This window comes from Balearica regulorum, chromosome 3 (assembly GCF_011004875.1).
Source record: "Balearica regulorum gibbericeps isolate bBalReg1 chromosome 3, bBalReg1.pri, whole genome shotgun sequence".
NCBI classification, from domain to species: domain Eukaryota; kingdom Metazoa; phylum Chordata; class Aves; order Gruiformes; family Gruidae; genus Balearica; species Balearica regulorum.
Window position 1 is genome coordinate 85,577,403 of NC_046186.1, and position 19,005 is coordinate 85,596,407.

General features: G+C 42.3%; 1 protein-coding gene across 1 annotated transcript in view; it reads right to left on the minus strand.

Moving 5' to 3' along the window:
* Window positions 1-1,276: 1,276 nt before the first annotated feature.
* Window positions 1,277-19,005, minus strand: part of GREM2 (gremlin 2, DAN family BMP antagonist) — a 38,806-nt gene continuing 21,077 nt past the window's right edge. The window contains exon 2 of the mRNA XM_075748782.1: window positions 1,277-4,150. Coding sequence (XP_075604897.1) covers window positions 3,643-4,149 — 507 coding nt within the window. The 5' untranslated portion in view covers window position 4,150 and the 3' untranslated portion in view covers window positions 1,277-3,642. The remainder of the gene's footprint in view (window positions 4,151-19,005) is intronic.

Sequence of the window (19,005 nt, forward strand, 5' to 3'; positions counted from 1 at the left end):
TGCTTCTTTCAAGACCCATGACAGGCATCTCTTCTGGTCACAAGGACGCTTATTCACAGAATCACAGAATGGAAGGGCTTGGAAGGTACCTCTGGTGACAATCTAGTCCAACCCCCCTGCTAAAGCAGGTTCACCTAGAGCAGGTTGCACAGGATTGCATCCAGATGGGTTTGAATATCTCCAAAGAAGGAGACTCCACAATCTCTCTGGGAAAGCTGTTCCAGTGCTCGGTCACCCTCAAGGTGAAGAAGTTTTTCCTCATACTCAGATGGAACCTCCTGTGTTCCAGTTTCTGCCCATTGCCCCTTGTCCTGTTGCTGGGCCCCACTGAAAAGAGTCTGGCCCCATTCTCTTGAGACCTGCCCTTTAGATATTTATAAGCATTGATCAGATCCCCTCTCAGCCTTCTCCAGGCTAAACAGCCCCAGCTCTCTCAGCCTTTCCTCATATGAGAGATGGTCCAGTCCCCTAATCATCTTTGTAGCCCTCTGCTGGACTCTGTCCAGTAGTTCCCTGTCTTTCTTAAACTGGGAAGCCCAGTACTGGACACAGAACTCCAGATGTGGCCTCACCAGGGCAGAGTAGAGGGGGAGGATAACCTCCCTCGACCTGCTGGCCACACTCTTAATGCACCCCAGCGCACCATTGGCCTTCTTAGCCATGAGGGCACCTTGCTGGCTCATGGAGAGCTTGTTGTTCACCAGGACTCAATGTGAGAACTCCCTTTCCTCACTGAAGTTCTCCTTCAAGATTATTCTGCAACTATTTTTTCTCTGAGTTGGAAAGAAAAAAAAAAAAGAGAAAAACCCAAAACACTACGCTACCTTTGGAGAGACATACAGTGTACTCATTGAAGAGCTGATAGCAACCATTAAACCTCACCTATATTTTAAGCTATACTTCTTTTTTTTCCATATGAGTAGTTCGGTGCCTGTTACATAAGGATCTAGCTATATTTTAAGCAAAACCACTTAGGTCAGGGTAATAGTTACTTCTCTTACCACAAATGATGCCAGCAGTTCAGCCAGTGGTGGAGCTTTGGTTGTCTTCTTGTCAGTTACCCAGAAAAACAGAATTTGTGCATGCAGAATCTACTCCAGAATCTAGGATTAGCGCAATTTATTTTTCCCTCTTGCCTTGCCGGCACTTTTGGGGGCCAAGGGAAGAAGTAGCTAAGCTTTCCCAAGCTGTCAGGGTGAGCCAGCATTTTTCTGCATCTGGTAGGGTCAAAAGGAAGCCAGAGAATATACCAATTAGAGAGCAGCTGGACACAAGGTGTTGAAGGAAAGCCCGTACACCTGGATGCCATATAACCCTAGAGCAGCTTTATTATTTAATCTATAATTTAATAGTAGACCTATAAAATAATTACATTATACTTAAAGCATTTCTTCATTTTTGTTTTCATTTATAAAACAAGAATTAAATACAGTTTTAACCATTACAAGCTCAACTCAGTTTTTACATAAACACAGCTCCTAGAAGGAGCTTTAAGCTGCAGCATATTCATATTGCAAACTGGTGAAGAACCCAGGCAGGGCATAGCTTAAAGATAAAAATTCTTGCACATTTTTCTTAACTGAAGTTACTAGGGTGCTTTTCTCTCTCTAGTCCAAAATGCCTGACTTTCAGTTCACTTCTTTCAAGTGGAGACCAAGATCCCTGGACTCTTAGTAGACTATTAGCTATTGCCTCTTCCCCCCCCCCCCCCGCAACCCAGCCCCGATACCCTCAAGCCTAGACGGAACGGTGCCCATTCGGTGTCTGGCACGACGCTGGCAGCGCAGCAGCGCCAGCCTCTAAAGCAATCTGCCCGCGAGGAGCCTCCCCGGGCACTGAACTGACACGCTGAAAGATCACATCAGAAAAGCCACGGCCGTTCACGTAATAGGGCTAACAGACCTGACCAACCTCATCCTGCCCGTGCCAATCCCCGTAAACCGCTTGGTGAGCTCTCGTGGAGCTCAGTCCCGAAAGCCTCTTAGAGCAGCCTGTCGGGAGTGCTGAACACGTTAACCCCTTGAAGTGGCTGCGTGTGAAGAGGCTGGCGGGAAAGGGCTCCCACGGCAAGCCGGTTTCAGTAGACGCAGATGCTGAGCTGCGAGACAAGCATCAGGGAGTCGGCGTGTCATTTTTAATTTGTAAGCTTCAGACAATTGAGCACGCACGGGGTTTGGTTTGGGGGAAGGGGCTGGTTTGTTTTGAGACGTAGAATTTTAATGCAGCTGGGACTAATACAGATCAGAACTGGAACAAACGGGATATACAGGACATGCTAAACTCCATCAACTCAAAAACAACATAGTATGACTTAAAATGAACTGCAAGTGTTCACCAACACTGATTATGTAGGACTCAAAAATCGAGTGGACCACCAGTACTGCAGCAATTACAACTTACTCTCTCCCTGCTCCTACAGCTGTGACCCATTCCAGCGGCACTGCCTGATGGGTTTGTCCTTTAACACTTACACATTAACATGGTTTCCAATCATGGGAGAGACACCACTCCCAAAACCTGATGACACTGATGCAGCTTTTGTATTCAGTCCAGCAATGACCAAATTTTGCCCTTTGTGCGACAGTGCTTTTATACTTAAGTGAAACATCCTTCCCTTAAGTGTTCTCAGCTCCTCTCCCACTACCCTCCCACCTTCCCCAGTCTGAGCAGGCATAAATATAAGGTCACAAATGGATGTTGTCCTTTTTGGAGTAAGAAACACACACGTATCTAACACACAAAAACCTACCGAGAGCCTAGTTAAACCATGTCCATTTTAAGCCAGGCAGCTGACCCAGCAACCAAGTCTCTTACTCAACACATTTTAATCTCTGGTATATTCTGCCACAAGAAAAATATACATGGCTAGGTCTATAATACTTTAAACAGCTGTTTACTATAGCTAGGTTACAAAATAAACACTGCTGCAGAGACCACGTGTTCTATATACTCTAACCACAACAGCATCAGAACCCACCCCCAGTCTGCTCTGTGGTCACGGTGGCTGACCCAGCGCCTCACCCTCTCCCCCTCAATTCTTATCTGCTGTTCAGACAAGAAGCCCGGAACCATCTGTCATTGCACTATTAAAGTCCTCTTAAGGAGATGAGCCTCATCGGAGAGTCTCGCTTGCTTTTTTGCACGTTACTCCTCGTTGCTCTCCCTCATCTGCATCCCCCAGTCCTGGGCAGCGCCCCAGCACTTCCAAGTGGGAGCAGCAAGCTCCGGACCAAAGCATGGGGAAGGCGTTCTCATCTTGCGGAGGGGACTGGAGTGTAGGGCAGAGGGCTTTACTCCACATAGTGGAAACATTTAATGCTGGATTCAGCCAACTGGTCACTTAGATGATCAATCCCAACTTCTGGGAGCCTGCTCCACTCCAGAAGATTCAACCACCAGATGATATTGGAAATACAATGAAATTTTATGGTGAAGTGCCTAACACAGCCCATTAAAAAGCTTTATTCCAGTAGGCAAGCGACAAGGAGCCTTTCCTTGCTGGAGAGATGCCTCCTGAAAGAAAAAAAAAAAAAAAAAAAAAAAAAAAGAAAAAGAAACAAAGCAACAAAACAGTCTGCTCAGTGGGAGAGGCAGCAGTAAATCTGATGGGGGCAACACCAAGCAGTAGCTACACGCCTGCTCTCACAGTTTGCCTGAGTTGTTAAGATTCACAGACATGCACCGGCACTGCTTGACCTTCTGAATTTTCTTGAGTCGGAAAGGTGGGTCCAGCTCAGGGCACTCCAGCTGCACGGTCGAAGAGGTGACCTTGTGCGGCTTGCAGAAAGCACAGGACTGGAAGGACTCCTCCTCCTTTTTCACATGCCGTGGTATGTAGAAGGAGTTGCACTGCCCATAGCAAAAGCGGTTGATGATGGTGCGGCTTACGCAGCCCTCCTCGCTAACAGTCTGCCGCAGGGGCTGCGTCTTGCACCAGTCGCTCTTGAGGTACTTCCTTTCGGTGACCACCAGGGCCTCCTGGCTGGAGGCCAGCACCTCCTTATTCAGCTGCTGCCTCCGCTCTGAGTGGTTGCTGCTGCCGTCTTTGTATGGGGAGGGAATGGCGCCTGCAGGACGGTTTTTCCTGGTGTCTGTTACTCGAACCAGCGCTGCCATCAGAAAAACGGACAAGGCAAATTTCCAAATCATCCTGCAACGGCAACACAAGTAGCTGTTAGGAGAGACACATTTGCAAACCACAGAATCGTAATGGAGTTGAACTGTATGCCTGCTTTTAGACGTGGAGATCATACCGTCTTTGTAATCCCACCACTCTTCCTAGGAGATTAGCTCTGCTCTTGGGTGATTATTTATCATGAAGAGGCCAGGCCCTGTGGAAAGTCACATTGCTCCCCACCCCCCCCCCCCAAGCTCTCCGACTACTCACTTTTCCCCCACAGGGACACTGCTGCTTCGATCGCCGAAGCAGTGATTTTACAGAAGCTTCAGCCAGAAAGGTTTCCTCTTTCTCTCTGCAACCCTGGGCCAAACAGCTGGGCAAACTCCTGGCTAGCGAAGGCTCAGGAGACTCCTGCCAGTACTGTGACAGCTGATTTGGGGACGGCAGGGGAGAGGGGAAGGGAATACCAGGTTATACAAGGTGAACTCCCATCTGCCTCTCCAGCCCCCGATTCCCTGCCCAGCCTTGTTCCACACAGAAGTAGCGAGAGGTGTCCAAAAGCATATTTTTATTATTTTTAAATTGCTTCTGAAGTTTCTTGGGGCTTTTATGGCACTTACAGCCTTGTATTTGTTGTCTTTGTGGGAGGCCGAAAACTTGATGGATTTATACTTGCATTAAGAGGAAATGCTTAAACACAACTTTGAGAACTTCATTACTGCAACATCTCTTAGGCAAATGGTTTAAGAAGGTTTGTAAACAGGAGAGAATTCAATATTTATTTTAGATGTTAAGGAATAGCGTAGTGCAGAAGCCAGTTGCTAAGCTAAAATAGCCAGTTGGCAAAAATATTTTTGGTTGTCTATTAGGATTTCTTGTTCTGTAGAGCATCTCTTACCAGCTCTTGGATTTTCATCAACCACTTGTCCAATTCATTTTAATAATGCGTCTCGATGCACTTCCACGATATCGGAGTAGACGTACTAAATTTCCTCATAAAGTCAATGCTCACCAGTGAACTGCCACAACTCATTTGACAGTTCATTTCATGTCCTTCTCCCTGGGAAGGGAAAACAGAGGCTCTCTAGGGTGCCAGAAGTGAGTGCAGCCCCGAAGCTTCCTGTTCAGAGGCAAGAACACTTCAAGTCTTTCTAAAAGTGCTCTGCTCACCTTTGTTCTTAATGGACTGTATTTTTGTAATAGCGTACAGATGAGAGACTCATCCCTCTCTTCCCAGTAAAGCTTCAAATCCTTCCAAGTAACGTTTGGGTTTTTTTTTCCTTTAGAGTGATGGAAGACAAAAAAAATGCCATCAAATATAGAAATGTCTAACACTATAGACTCTTGAGATGTTGCATAGCTATTCCTAACATGAAAACATGCCATTTTTCCAAACAAAAGCACCAACAGCTCAAAAAAGTGTTTGCAGCAAAGGTGCAAGAGAAGACAAGAACAGCAATAACAAATACTTCTAATCTAACAAAGCAGACCTAATGTATTTAACCCCTATGGAGATAAAGAGAAGGAAATACTGTAGCAGACTAGGTGGCATAACATCCTTTTAGGTGATTTTTCTAAGTTTATGAGATCTCAGTGTCAGACTTTGACTAAATTTCTAAGGGGAGAAGTTTGAAGTGCTGAAGGAAAGGAAAGTGCTAATCCTATAGCTGTGAACAGAGGATGTCCTGATGCAGAGTTAAATTTCACCAGATTGTGTGCTTGACACAGAGTCACCTTCAAATGGAAGCCAGTATTTCTAAAACCCAAATAAGCTCATTCATCTGCAACCATGCCAGCTGCCCACTGACACCCACTGTAGCCATGGGTACTTTAAATCAGTGGCCTATTTTCACACTGCTTAGCATTCAGCACACAAGTCCAGAAATGTTGTCCAGAGTCTTTAAATGAAGCAAGACTAGACTTGGCTTTGCTCACAGGTATTGTCGCCAAGACCATTGGATGTCAACCCACACAGCCAGGCCAAAACCTAATCAGGTAATTAGTTTCAGTTGAATATAGTGTTCCATGCTTCCTTTCAAACAGTTCTCATGTTATTCTGCACTGATGGCTGCATTTCAGTAGTAGATAAAACAACTGATCCCTGCTGCTTTCTGTTTTATATAGAAAGGGGAGGAAAAACCCCAGGAGTTACAAAGCTACACCTTCTAGAAAAAGAGGTGAGCTCTCCACAAGATGCCTAACGCCAACACTACTCAGGAGTACTCGTCTACTCTTCTCTTGAAACGCAAGCCCACCAAACAATTGTGATAATTCTACTGTCCTTCAGGAAGGGAGTTTGATCCTTTTCAGCAGGGATACCACCTCTCCAGTCTCATTTCTCTGATCCTGACAGGGAAGAGGACGGTACAGGTCCAGAGGCACATCAGAAGGAGAGACGTGCTCTTTCCCTCATTCCTTCTTCTTTTCTTTGAGTCTTACCACACCCGCCCTTTCTCATCACAAAATGCAAGCTGAAATAATTTCCCTTTCATGACAAGGATGGGGTCAAGTAGAAATCGTACGCAGGAATTCAGGAAAGCTGACAGAGAGCTAACAACTCAAAGTCTACAATATAGAGAAATATTATAGTAGCTTTCTAATTACTGAAATAGTTTTATGTAGGCATGGAGAGCCATTCAACAGAGTAAGTAGGATTTATTCAGTAAGTCTATGTTTATAACTAATAGAGCATTATTAATCAAGGCCACTATTGTAAGGTTATAAACCAAACGCTGCAGTACATTTTAGCAAGTAATTCTACAGGCAGGTAGGAACACACCACCTATTTCTGTCATTGATCCTTATCAAACCTGAACCTTAGAATGTTTACATAATAGAATAATAATCTATTTTACACTAGCAGGTCAAATGTGCATCCTGTCAGATCGTGGAATTTCTAATCACAGGGTTGCCCCTTACTAGCCGGCAAATCACCCCTTTCTAAGCCCTGGCATACAAACCCCCTATTCAAGCAAGTAAGGGTGCAAACAAGGTCACCTGGTGCCAGCAACATGCCAAGGACTACATATATTTTCGGTGCTCACATACAAAGAGAAGAGAAACCTCAGTATTCTCAGAGAAACAGAACATTTTGGTAAACTCAGTCTGAATGCAAAGCAACACGGTGAATGCTGTCTGTCTGCAGACAGAGCGGGATGAGAAGAAACACAAAAACGTACTGGAGAAGAATCTGGCTTCTGGCAAGAACAGGGCAGTTCTGTCCTACTTAGATGTCACAGAATTGAACAGCATGTGGCTGAGACCGAGCAAGCGAGAACTGCCTCCAGAAACCAACGCCTCTACAAGTTGCACCAGTGCCAGCCTGGGCCCACCATTCCCGCTTGCTGGGGCTCCCCGTGCAGAGCCGGTGGAAGGTCCCCCGTGACAGTGTTCAGCTTCTTCAAACGTCATTGCCAGCTGCTGCCAGTTCCTCCCAACCCCTTTTTTCCAGTGCATGAGCTGGTGCAGAAAATAACTTAACCTTAGACTAGACACCAAACAAGGCCTAGCTGCATTTACATTGCACATGCTGTTTTTATCTCTTTGAGATAAGGAAATTAGCATCAAGTACGAGTTCATAAAGTCATCAAACCCGTCATGCTGGAGCTGGGCTATCAGGTACCCAGGAGTGCAAAAAATCCTTGGCCAAGGAGACAAGATCCAGCTCTATAATCCGGAGAGGTCAGGGCACTCAGCTAAGAGGGGAAGACCCAGGATCACTGTGTCCGCCCTTAGCTTTATTTCTTCTTTGTATCCAATTACTGTGTAACATAAAATATCTACCAAGGCAGGCTCCCTCTTGCATACCGACCTTCTGGCCCTATAACTCATGCATTCTTGAAAGCAATCCAGCTCTGGAGCAGGACAGGCAGTAGTGTAACCCCCAAAATAGCCTATAGTTTTGTGGTTAGGGCATTTCTCTGGGAAATGGAGCATTGGGTTTGACCTCAGAATTCCAGTGCATCATTTTTGGAGAAGTCCCCCAGCGTAGAAGTTGGTGCTACGGTCTGAACGACAGGGCAGGAGGTAACAGCAGTGCCCATCTGTGCTGAGTGACTGCTCCACTGTTTCCTCTGGTTTTCAAAGGCGTGACCAGGTTCTCAGCTCAGGATGCAGCTTCTGACTAGGAATTCCTCCTTTGTAGATCAGCCCACTTCGGGGTTGCAGGTGGACAGAAAGAGCAAGGGATATAACTGGAAGATCACTGTGATATTTTATGTTAGCTGCTCAGGAAATCCGCAGGTGTGAGACCCATTTCTTTGGTTTGGCATGCAAGACATACAAAGAATGCTCGGCATTATCAGCATTCCTGGAAGCACCCAACTCTCTGATACAGGTATGACACACAATCATCTCCTCTCCACCAGGCCTTCCTGGGAAGGGTTCAGAAAAAAAGCCACAGCCAATGGTTTAAAAACAAACAAAAAAAATAATCTGCAAAACCTGTCTTATCATGGAACTTGAAAGCCTACCTGGTTAGTTTAGTCACAGGATGGATTCAGCCTGTAAATACATGTAGAAGAAGATTTGGTATTATAAACCTATCCTACACCCGTCAAAAGCACCGTAAGAGCCAATGACTGGGAAGATGATAAACAAACTGAGAGATACTTTACTTTTTGAAAATTTTGAATGTATTTAACAGCTGAAGAGTTTGCCTTGGAAAAATGCTTTCTCTTCAACTACTAGCAAAAGGCAGGCATTATAGGCAAGATTAAATCAGGTATAGTTCTGTGGCACAGTACATACACGGTGACATTTGACCACCCGCATCGCTCTTTTCCAGTTTCCATCCTGCAAACCTCAGAGACACAAGACCTCTCCTTTGGAATCAGCTATTCAGCTGACTGTGGGAATCCCTGTTCCCAAAAATTTTTCTGCTCCCCACTTACTTTTGTATTAGACCTAATCTAAAAAGAATTGGTAGAAACCAGCCGTACGTATATTAATGTAAGAACACGGTGTACATGGTCGGTTCTCAGCATTTAAGAAGGGACACAAAAAGTGCTCCTTGAAGACAAGCCAGGCAATAACTTTTCAAAGAACTAAAACTTGGCTTTAGCAGTAGATGTGGGAAGCCAGGAAATATCAGATTCTCTACCAGGAAGCCAAAAATGTTATTTATTTAATTTATTAATGGTTAGGCATGATTCTAATGGTAGAATGTTTGCATAAAGACTATACAAATCAGGCATCTTTGTGCAAGGGAGGCAGGTGGTGCTAGGTTCTCCCTTTTAAATATCTTTTGGAAACTATTGTTCCCGTGTCTCAACAACGTCGGCAATAACTGAACACTGTACCGTATCTTTCTTTTCACAGAGCCATGGGCCTCTTAGTAAGACATTCCATCATTAATAGATTCTCATTATTAAATTGCAAAGACTGAGGCCAGCCACAACAACAAAACACGTAGGAGATGAGGGTGGGGGAGGACCAAACTTAAAAAAAAAAACAAAAAACTTAGAAATCCTAGTACAGCAGCTAGAACATGTTATTCAGATATTCAGATACAAAATCTCTGCATTTTAGCAGTAATGAAGAGATACCATGTACTAGGAATACTAAGCATCACTTTTTGAAACCATTGCACGCAACACCAAAGGGAATAATTGTTTAAAAAACAATAGTTAATGCCATTACAAGCAGAAGTTTTTCCATTCTTGCCCTCTAAGAACCTTCTATAGTGATTTGAGAGAAAGCTATTTCATTGCAACACAGCCCTAGCAGTAGGTGGTAGAGGGAGAAAACATTTCTTTCAGCCTTAATAAACTCCTTGTACCCTTGCTGGCTGGCTCCGATGGAGATTCTTGCTCCTTTCCATCCTTCCCTCTCCCTCCCACCAAGGAGATCCATCCTTCTTTCTCCCTTGCACCAACACCTCTCCCCCAGAGAGGCCCATGCAAGCCCACAGGGAACACCACGAAGCTTTGAAGGAAACAGGAAAGGTCTGCCTGCAGGCTGGACACCTCAGGAACCGTACTGTCCTGTCCAGGCTGTTGTTCTGGTTTTGAAAGGTGAAGGTGGGGTTGGGTTTCACCGATGCCAGCCCGTGTTCCTCAGGAGAGGACAGCATTTCCCCCACAATGCCAAAACTTCAAAGTTTTCTTTGTCAAGACAGTTCTGAAGAAACTGAATTTAAAATATTGCAAAATAGAGTACATCACTGACAAAACCAAAGTACATTGAATAAAGACACTGGTGGGGACAGTCTCTGCTAAGATGAAGCTAGTTGAAAGCAGTTCAGAGGATGTTGCTTCCTACTAATTTCAGCTCTCACTGTAGATTTTCTACAAGCAAGAGCTTTATCTTGAATTTTCTCTGAAGAGGCTGGGAGTTTAGAAGAATTCCTTGTCTGTGCACAAAAATATAAGATGAATCAAGGACTCAACCAATTACTCCTGTCATATTCAGCAATGTGTAATGTGTCAGATATGTTGTTTTTAGGATAGAAGCCATTGTGAAGAAAATGTGAAGGTAAACTCATCCTTGGCACTAAACCTAACCAGCTTGAATGTTGGGTTTTTCCTTCACATTTTGTCCTCTTTCATATCTACCTTTACTGCCTTCAGAAATTCATGTTTCTAACCATTGAACCTTTTCTTCTTTCAGGAACTTCAGACAAGCTCACCTGAAATAGGTTTGAATGCAGCTGCTCACTTCATCAGAGTTAAGAAATCACATTACTCCAATGCTCTTCTTTGCACCGACATCCTGCCAGGAAGTATATTGATTTAAATATTGTATTACTGATCTATGGTATTAGGCTCTCCACAGGCTGAATCATTCTTACCTTGCATAGCTTCTAAACCTGTGCTTGACTTTATTTTTTTAAGTAGTATTAGTATTGGAGGAATTGAAAGAAGTTTCTCATTTTTCAAAGCCAGAATAAGGAATTTGTAAGGAAAGTCACTGAAGATTTCATTAGCTGAGATATCAGTTTTTATCTATTATATCCTAGATATGAACTAGAGTTCCAGAAGACTGGAGAGAGGGGAGGGGCAGGGGGTAAAGTATCGGTGAAGCCAGCCCTGGTATTTTTCTTTGAGATACATTCACTAATACTTATATCCATGACAAACACCAATGCTTCCCAAAAAAACACATACCCATATAATAAATGCAATTACTAAGGCAATCACCCAACTAGAAGAAAATAATGAAGGAAACCATGCTTCAACTTGTTTTGGGTTTTTTTTAAGGCTAAATGTTAGCCAGGTAATATAGTAAAGCAAGACACTATCAACTTCACAACGCCCTGTATTTATCAATAGCAAAGATTTGATTCCACAGCTGTGTCAGCATTTATCAGTTCAACCCAGGGAAAAGTAAAATAAAGAGGAGGAAGAAAAGCTGCAAGAAATGTAAAAGCTAAGTCATCTTATAGTAGCTCTGGTAATGCGGCAATGCCATTTTTAGCGAAACATGAATACACAGAGCTCAGATTGGATATTGACAGGTAACTGGACAAAGGCTTTTTGGAATATTGTTATAATTAAAACTCCTAAATTTTGTTGCAATTTCAGCTTCAGGAACTTGTGGTTTTAGAGCCAACCACAGACAAATGTCTGCCTGGTGAGCACATGTGAATTGTCCCAAGCAGAGTGAGATGTCCTACTCAGAAGTGTCTGGGTAGTCATCAGTACTGGCAGCACATGCAACACTGGGGAAAAAAGGGGGAGTGGGAGGAGGGAAAAACCCACAAAATAAAACCAGATTTCTGCTTGCTGTCCATGAGGTTGATTCTCTTTCTCCCAACCTGGTTTTGGGAGAATGCTACAGTCAGGGGGTGGGAGGAATAAATAAAATTCCTTGGATACAAGGAGAATAGCTTTTTGGGAAGGACGGAAAGTTTGTGCTCCTATGAATCTAAAAAAATGTCTCTTAGCAAGAGTGATCCAGGTTCCTCAGCTTTTCAGTATGAGATAAAGAGCCTCAAATAGGCAAGTCAGTTCTGTTTGTACATGAACATTCTGTCCAGCAAGCAATAATAGCCTACATTCAACTTTATTCTTCTGTGCAGAAGGCAGCTGGTACACTCCCATTTGGCAACATTTCATTCAGGAGAAAACAGCAGACTTCTGCCCTTGGGAAACTAAAAACTAAATCAGAAGGGAAGCGATGGCTTGAGCAAATGTCTTCATTTGTGACCATCTCTCAGCCTGTTGGAAAGGAGGATAGTCGACACAAGAATGGGGAAAGTTCAGCATTTAAATACAATAGCTCATTTCATTGCTTCCTCACTGGAGAATCAATACTACAAAAGACTATTTTGCAATGAGTAGTGTCCATTATATTTTTGTTGTTTGCATTACAACAGAACATAGAAATCTCATCCAAGATCAGTGCCTGACTAAGCAACACAACTTCAAAATGTTTGTAGACTAACTTGGTGAGCAACATATGGTGGGACCAGAACTGAGCACAGAGGGGAAGTGAGTTTCTGGAGGTCAGAAATTAACTGAGAATGGAGCGTTTCCAATGGTTCAGTGGCACCACATGGCACCAATGTTCTTCTTTTTGCTGATCAATCCAGATTTGTTACCCTTAGGCAAGCTTTTCTTTAAAAATATTATATTTTTATATATGAGAATGGTTCTGCATGAAAATTTCCAATACAGTTTCTCTGAGCTTTGATAGAACAGAGATTGATTTAGGAGCTTTATTGCTTTGTAGCTTCAAACAATGCACTATTTCCAGAGCACACAGCTTATTTTCTATCTCATAATAAGAGAGAAGACCATTAGATTTCAATATATGTGAATTACCGTACTTGCGCCAATCCCAGAAGAGGGCATTTGGATGACATCTGTTCTAGAAAAAACTGAGGCCTGTACATTAAAGCATTATAAAAGTACTCAAAAGAATTGCTGTTTGCTCCTCTTAACGGCCTGAAAAATGTAATTACTTCTACAATCAATAGGTGGCATGTAATCTTGTATATGAGGAACATTATATTAATCAACAGAGAAGTAACATTTAAATTTTCCAGATTTTCTGATAGATTCAGATACTTAAATTCTTTCAGGCTCCCTATTCAAGATACTATCCTCATCTGATACATTATGACTCTACTTAAAAGAGTCATGTTCCTGTTTGAGAACTAAAATGTTATTTATGGTCTAGAGTTTATATTATGGATTTTTGTAAGCCAATATCCTATTTACAGAGCTGAAATACACACGGTTCAAATAAGAATTACTCTTATCTCAATATCCTACAGGCTAGCCTTTCATTAGATAGTATGCAAATTCCCATACACACAAAATTTCAGGTATGTTTCCCACTATTTTCCAATATGTCATTTGCAAGAACCATTGCAGCTGTATTTTCATAAAGTTGTCGTAAAAATGGCACAGATTTATTGCTTCAAGAGTTTTTCATTTACATTTATCTCTGCTTAAATTTGCCTGACAAAGCATCAGTCCTCCTGACTGAAACTTAGAGCAGTTCTGGGGACAGACTGCAGAAGACCTATGCTAATGAGCAAATAAAGCAAGCATTAAGTCAATCCAGCCCGTCAGTCGCAATGAGGTCTACGCCATGCAAATGTGTAACCAAGCGCCTTACCAGAATGATTAGTTTTGCAGAAAAGCATTTTTCTCCTCAGTGAGGCTAAATCTAGGGAATCCTCTCATCCTTTTTTGTCCTTTCTTTGGTTAATAAACAACATGCAATTACCCATCTGACAGTTCCTCACCATTACATTTTTTAATCCACTGATGAAATTTCAAACAAGTTGGACAGCACGTCAGTTTTGAAATTCCTATTGCATTACAGTAAATGTGTTTTCTCCTAGGCTGTACAGGAAGGCATGAAAAGTATTTCAGGGAAGGGGAAGGGGGAGGGGGACACACAAGTCAAGGATATCACAGTTTGGTACCACAGGAGGCATGAGTAGTAAAGAGGACGTTTAGGGTTACTGTGGTGGACTGGCACACTGAACACATCCATAGAAAATCAGAGTTCACGAGCTCTAATGTTCACATGTAATACAAGACACCTTGAAACAACAGTGGGTCACCTCAAAGTTTTTAATACATTCTCTTGCTCAGGGTGTAGGCTGGCCTAACAGCTAAGAAAAACTTATTTGCACTATGTGTAGATGAAAGCCAGGCAGCAACGAGTCACTGCTGCACACCATGCACAGTATTACCCTTGGGTTGATCCTTTAATATTTTGTAACCCCTTTTGTTCACAAACTTACTTGGAGAGTTACAAGACATTTTCTGCTTTCCCTAAGAACACCAGGCTTCTGCTTGGCTTACTTTTGCAGTAACTTTTTGTGGATTAACTAATGGTCCATCAGAATCCCCATTTAATTGCTTTTGTTTCAAATGTTTAACTCAGTTGTGGGCTTTGCTCTGAAAGGAAGCCTGCTCGCTCAAGGTCTCATATCAGAAAATTCAGGTATGCAACTGAAATGCAATTCAAACCTGTGAGGACTGTGATGCACAGCATTCATGTGCTCTGATGGTTGGTTGTGTATGTGCATTTGAAAGCCTATAAACAAAGATGACAAGACTTCAAAACCTTCAGTGTTATATGGGTTCTTGGCTACCCTAGTGCATGCATCAACTGATGTCTTGATGCAAGTTCTTCAATTTGGAACTATTCTGACCCTTATTTTCAAGTTATTTTGTAAGATAAGAAAAGGAATTTTCATTTATTTCTCTACATGCCTATTGATATTTCCAAATTGACAGTAATGTTTATGACTGTCATAGCTGTCAGCTGGACCAAAATAAATCACAGCAGCTGATACTCAGCAACTGTCAAAAGTACAGAACTTAGGAGGTGCTATAAAGTCAGGAATACAAATAAAATTGTAATTAGATATGCAGTGTCAACATAAACATTGCTAAATACCTAAACATTTCAGTATCACTTTCTAGATATACTGGAAAATGTATAGCACACAGAATGAATGGACAAACTACAGTTTACTCACTGTTATTGGCAGTGTGTGTCACTTAACTAAAAGACGAATTTTCAGTGAAATGCTGCAGGATGACCTGTACTACAGGAAATTTCACATCCAAATACTGGAAACTTACTCCATCCCTCCCACTTCACGCTGATGGCAACACGTGGCTGTCCCACATCTATGTTCTTGTGGCTTTGATTCATGCTCTGCTCAGTGATTCTCCCTCCGTCATTGCCCAAAGAATGTAAATATTTGTTCTGTCTGTATTCTGGTTTACAGACTTAGCCCATTATTGAATATTAAGGCTGTAATTCAATCATAGAAGGATCTGTTGCCATGCATAAACTGGGATTTTATGTTTTATGACCTAGGCTTTGCAGAGCAGCCTCTTCCTACTCACCTCCCCCTCTCCTTGCCCATGACTGAATTATAGTTCTGTCTCTAATTGAAGCCTAGTATTATTCTATTTCTTTTCTGCTGAGAGGAAGACCAGAGCTATCATACTGAATACACACCAAGCCACAGGAGCCTGGATGAAGTACTATAATGACAGGTCCTCCTACACAGCACATTTGCAGTCTTTCTGCTAATTAATTTGATTTCCTTTGTCTAGACTAACATAATACAGCAAGTTATGCTCATTTAAAGGAGGATCGTTAGCCTTTCAGTTCCCTCCAAATGAGGAAGAAAGAAGAGTCAATAGACTGGAATCCGGGGGAGACTGACTTTGTCCTTGACTACACCATTGCTTATGTTTTCACTTGACCAAGACTTTGTCTCCAGGAGAACCCGAGACAGCACTATCATCAGAGGAGAGACTATAATCAAAATCAGATATCATCGGTATGTGCATGGCATGGCAGTGGCAGTTACACAGAAGGGTTCTTCTGTCTATGATGCACTGCAGTCAGCAGCTTTCTTCCTGGCAGTCACTTGGCATTTACTCTTCACAGCTCCTGACATCCTCAGAGGGCTGAACAAACATGTAATTCAAAACACACGCAAGCTGGTTTCTTCAGACTCCCTTCACACAACGAAAGGAGATTCAGTAGTGTGCCACTGGACTAGTAAACCAGAGGCAAAGCTACTAATGGGAGTTAAAGAAGTAACTCCTCACTATTGGGAAGCCAAGACCTTCATTCGGCAGTTTTGGTGATGATTGAAACAGTGGAGCTGAACAGAGTCTCAGAGCTGAGCTGTCAGTCAAATACAGGACTTGGGAAATGGAGTGATGCATGGTAAATAGATGAAACTACTTGATTTGAAAGTTCAGCCTTCTGAGTCAGGTGGGAAGATACCCTGCCAGAGAGAAAAGTGACAAGGAATCACACATCGTATAGGTGCACGGTGGAGTGGAATAAGTCCACACGTTTCGTAATAACAGCAGGAAAGGTCTTCCCCTATGACAGAAGAAGGAGGGAGGAAGCCTACAGAGGCAATCACCAACCTCTTCTACTCACAAACTCAGAGGAAAGTACCAGAACTCCTCTTCTGTAGGCAATTTCAGGATCATCTCTAGCCTTGTAACCTCAGTTGCATTTATCATTTTGCAGCATCACGGAGCGGAAGGATTGCAACTTTGGGACTTACTGACTCAGGGAGTTTTTTTGGCTGATAGTAACCGGGGACCCTCTTTACATAAACACAAGCAGAAGATAAACAGCACCTAGAGGCTCTTTATTAACTTAATGTGACCTTGTTTTTTTACAGTGTTTGGCCATAAGCCATTCATACTGTGTCACCATAGTTAAGGTTTGAATATTTTTCCATTACTCACACTTCCAAGCTCAGTAGAAGTAGACAGTAAGTAAATCTAAAGATTCTTCCCTTCGGCTCTTTCAGAATGCTGTTCTCAGAAAGGTCAGGGAGGTATCTCAGAAAGAGTTAGCCAACATCTAGCTATAAATTTCAGTGTGAGATGGCAAGCTCCATTTCTCTTCCAGGTCTATTCATGTTACTATATAGAAGGGCAAAGATACCGAGACTCCATTTCGTGTCAGCGCTTGATATGATTGAGAGTAATGAATTGTCCAAGTGATGCGGCCAAGACAGCTTCCCTTTTGACATGACTATAATGTTAAATACTAGCTAACATTTCCATATGTGACCAGTAAATGCAAGACTGATTGCGAAGAGGAGGAGCGAGTGATCAGAAAGCTTGCTCATTCAGGATTTGTTTTGGTTTTCCTCTTATTACAAAATAGCCAGAGAACATACGCATTCCAGTTCACGCCATTTTACTAATCTTACCAGTTAGTGCTGTTTCAAGCATTTGTATACATCTTGCTGAAGCAGCAAGGCAGATCGATCAGCTGAAGGGTTTGGCAAACTACTTGTAATAGTTCTCCTAGCATCAACATAGCTTTGTGTTCGTGCTGAGAGAACCACTACAAGTAGTTTAAACTTGTATAACCACCCTATAACCCATTCAGTCGGCTCAGCAACCAAATGCCATCTGCACCACTTGCTAAGGTCCACTGTAGTTGATTAGATCAAATAAGATCATCCCAAGGAAAATGCTCTGATCCATAGGTTTGCTCTGGTTCCTAGTGAGTGATCATGCACACAACTCACATACTCATTTGATTTAGACCACAGGTACAAAGAACATTATGGACCCATGAACATGGCTCTTTCTAGACTTTTTCCTATGTCTTGGCTAAGCAGTAGACTTTTTAAAGAAACATGGGAATAAGAGGACTGGAGTCTCAAATAAGACTAGATGGAAAATATTTTCTGACACTATGAGAACTAGATATATTGAAAGCCTCATCTCCAAATTGGAGGAAAAATTAAGTTCTGGCCATTGGCCTACGCTTTCACTTCAGATCAGCTGAACTATTAGATTCTGAATTCTTCCTTATTTTCCTTTTGAAGAAGGAGATGAAGTGAGCAAAAATTGGTTTTAAGATTTAAGATTCAATGTAAAATTATTAAACTGTCAAAAGCCAAGAAACCATTTCACAGAGTTAACATGAAACATCTTTTTGTCTCAGTAATGGCAAAGCCCTAAAAAGTACACATAAATTGAACTAGGACCTGCAGGTGTTTTTAGTCTAAAGATACGGATATCTCTTCCTGCAAAAAAGCAACTTTGAAAAAAGAATTTTGATCAACGCTTCACCTGAAAAGTTTCATTCCCACTGTGTGGAGAGGCAAAAAAAAGCATCAACTCTGAACCCTTGAGGCCAGCTACCACAATTCGTGTAGCATGATGGTCCTCAATGGGTCAAGGATAACCACAGCCCCATGGGATTTTTTTATGCTTGTATTTTGAAAGGAGGCTCAGGAAAGAATTTGGCTTAGCAAAACAAGACTACGCTTCCTCTCTTCCCTTACTTAGTTTCAGAACAACAGCTTTTCCTTTGAGTGATTATTTCAGCTTCCATAATTTTTCTCCAGCACAAAATTGTAGAGAAGCTCCATACAGATCAGACCAGAGATTTGGGCAGCATAAGAACATGGATAATGTCTGAGCATCAAAAAGAAATGGAACAGCAATTAGGAAAAACACTACCAAAAATGCACCTTGCAAAGACAAAGCTAAGAGTAGCTCACCTGTCTGAAAATCTGCTAACTTGGCAAATAACATTTTTCCAGAGGATCTTAAGAAGCTCCTAATTAGCACAAAGATTGAGGAATACTAATGGCCACTTGGCAAAACTCTGCTCATTAAAAACACAGGGCACATTTGTGGGGTTTTTTCTTCCTTCCTGCCCCCAAAATCAAACTCTTGTTTTACAATATGAATGACATAAAAGGCTACATCAGAGCAAGTGCACGATTTCATATCTACATATTTGTTATAAGGCTGAAGGGGAGGACTCCTAGGCTTATCAAAAAAGAAAAAAAGGAGTGAGAATTAAATCATTAAACTGTACGGTTTAAGCAGACTATGCAACGGCACTGCAGACTCGAACAGGAAAGGAAGCAAGAGAGATACATTTGAATTAATAGAAAC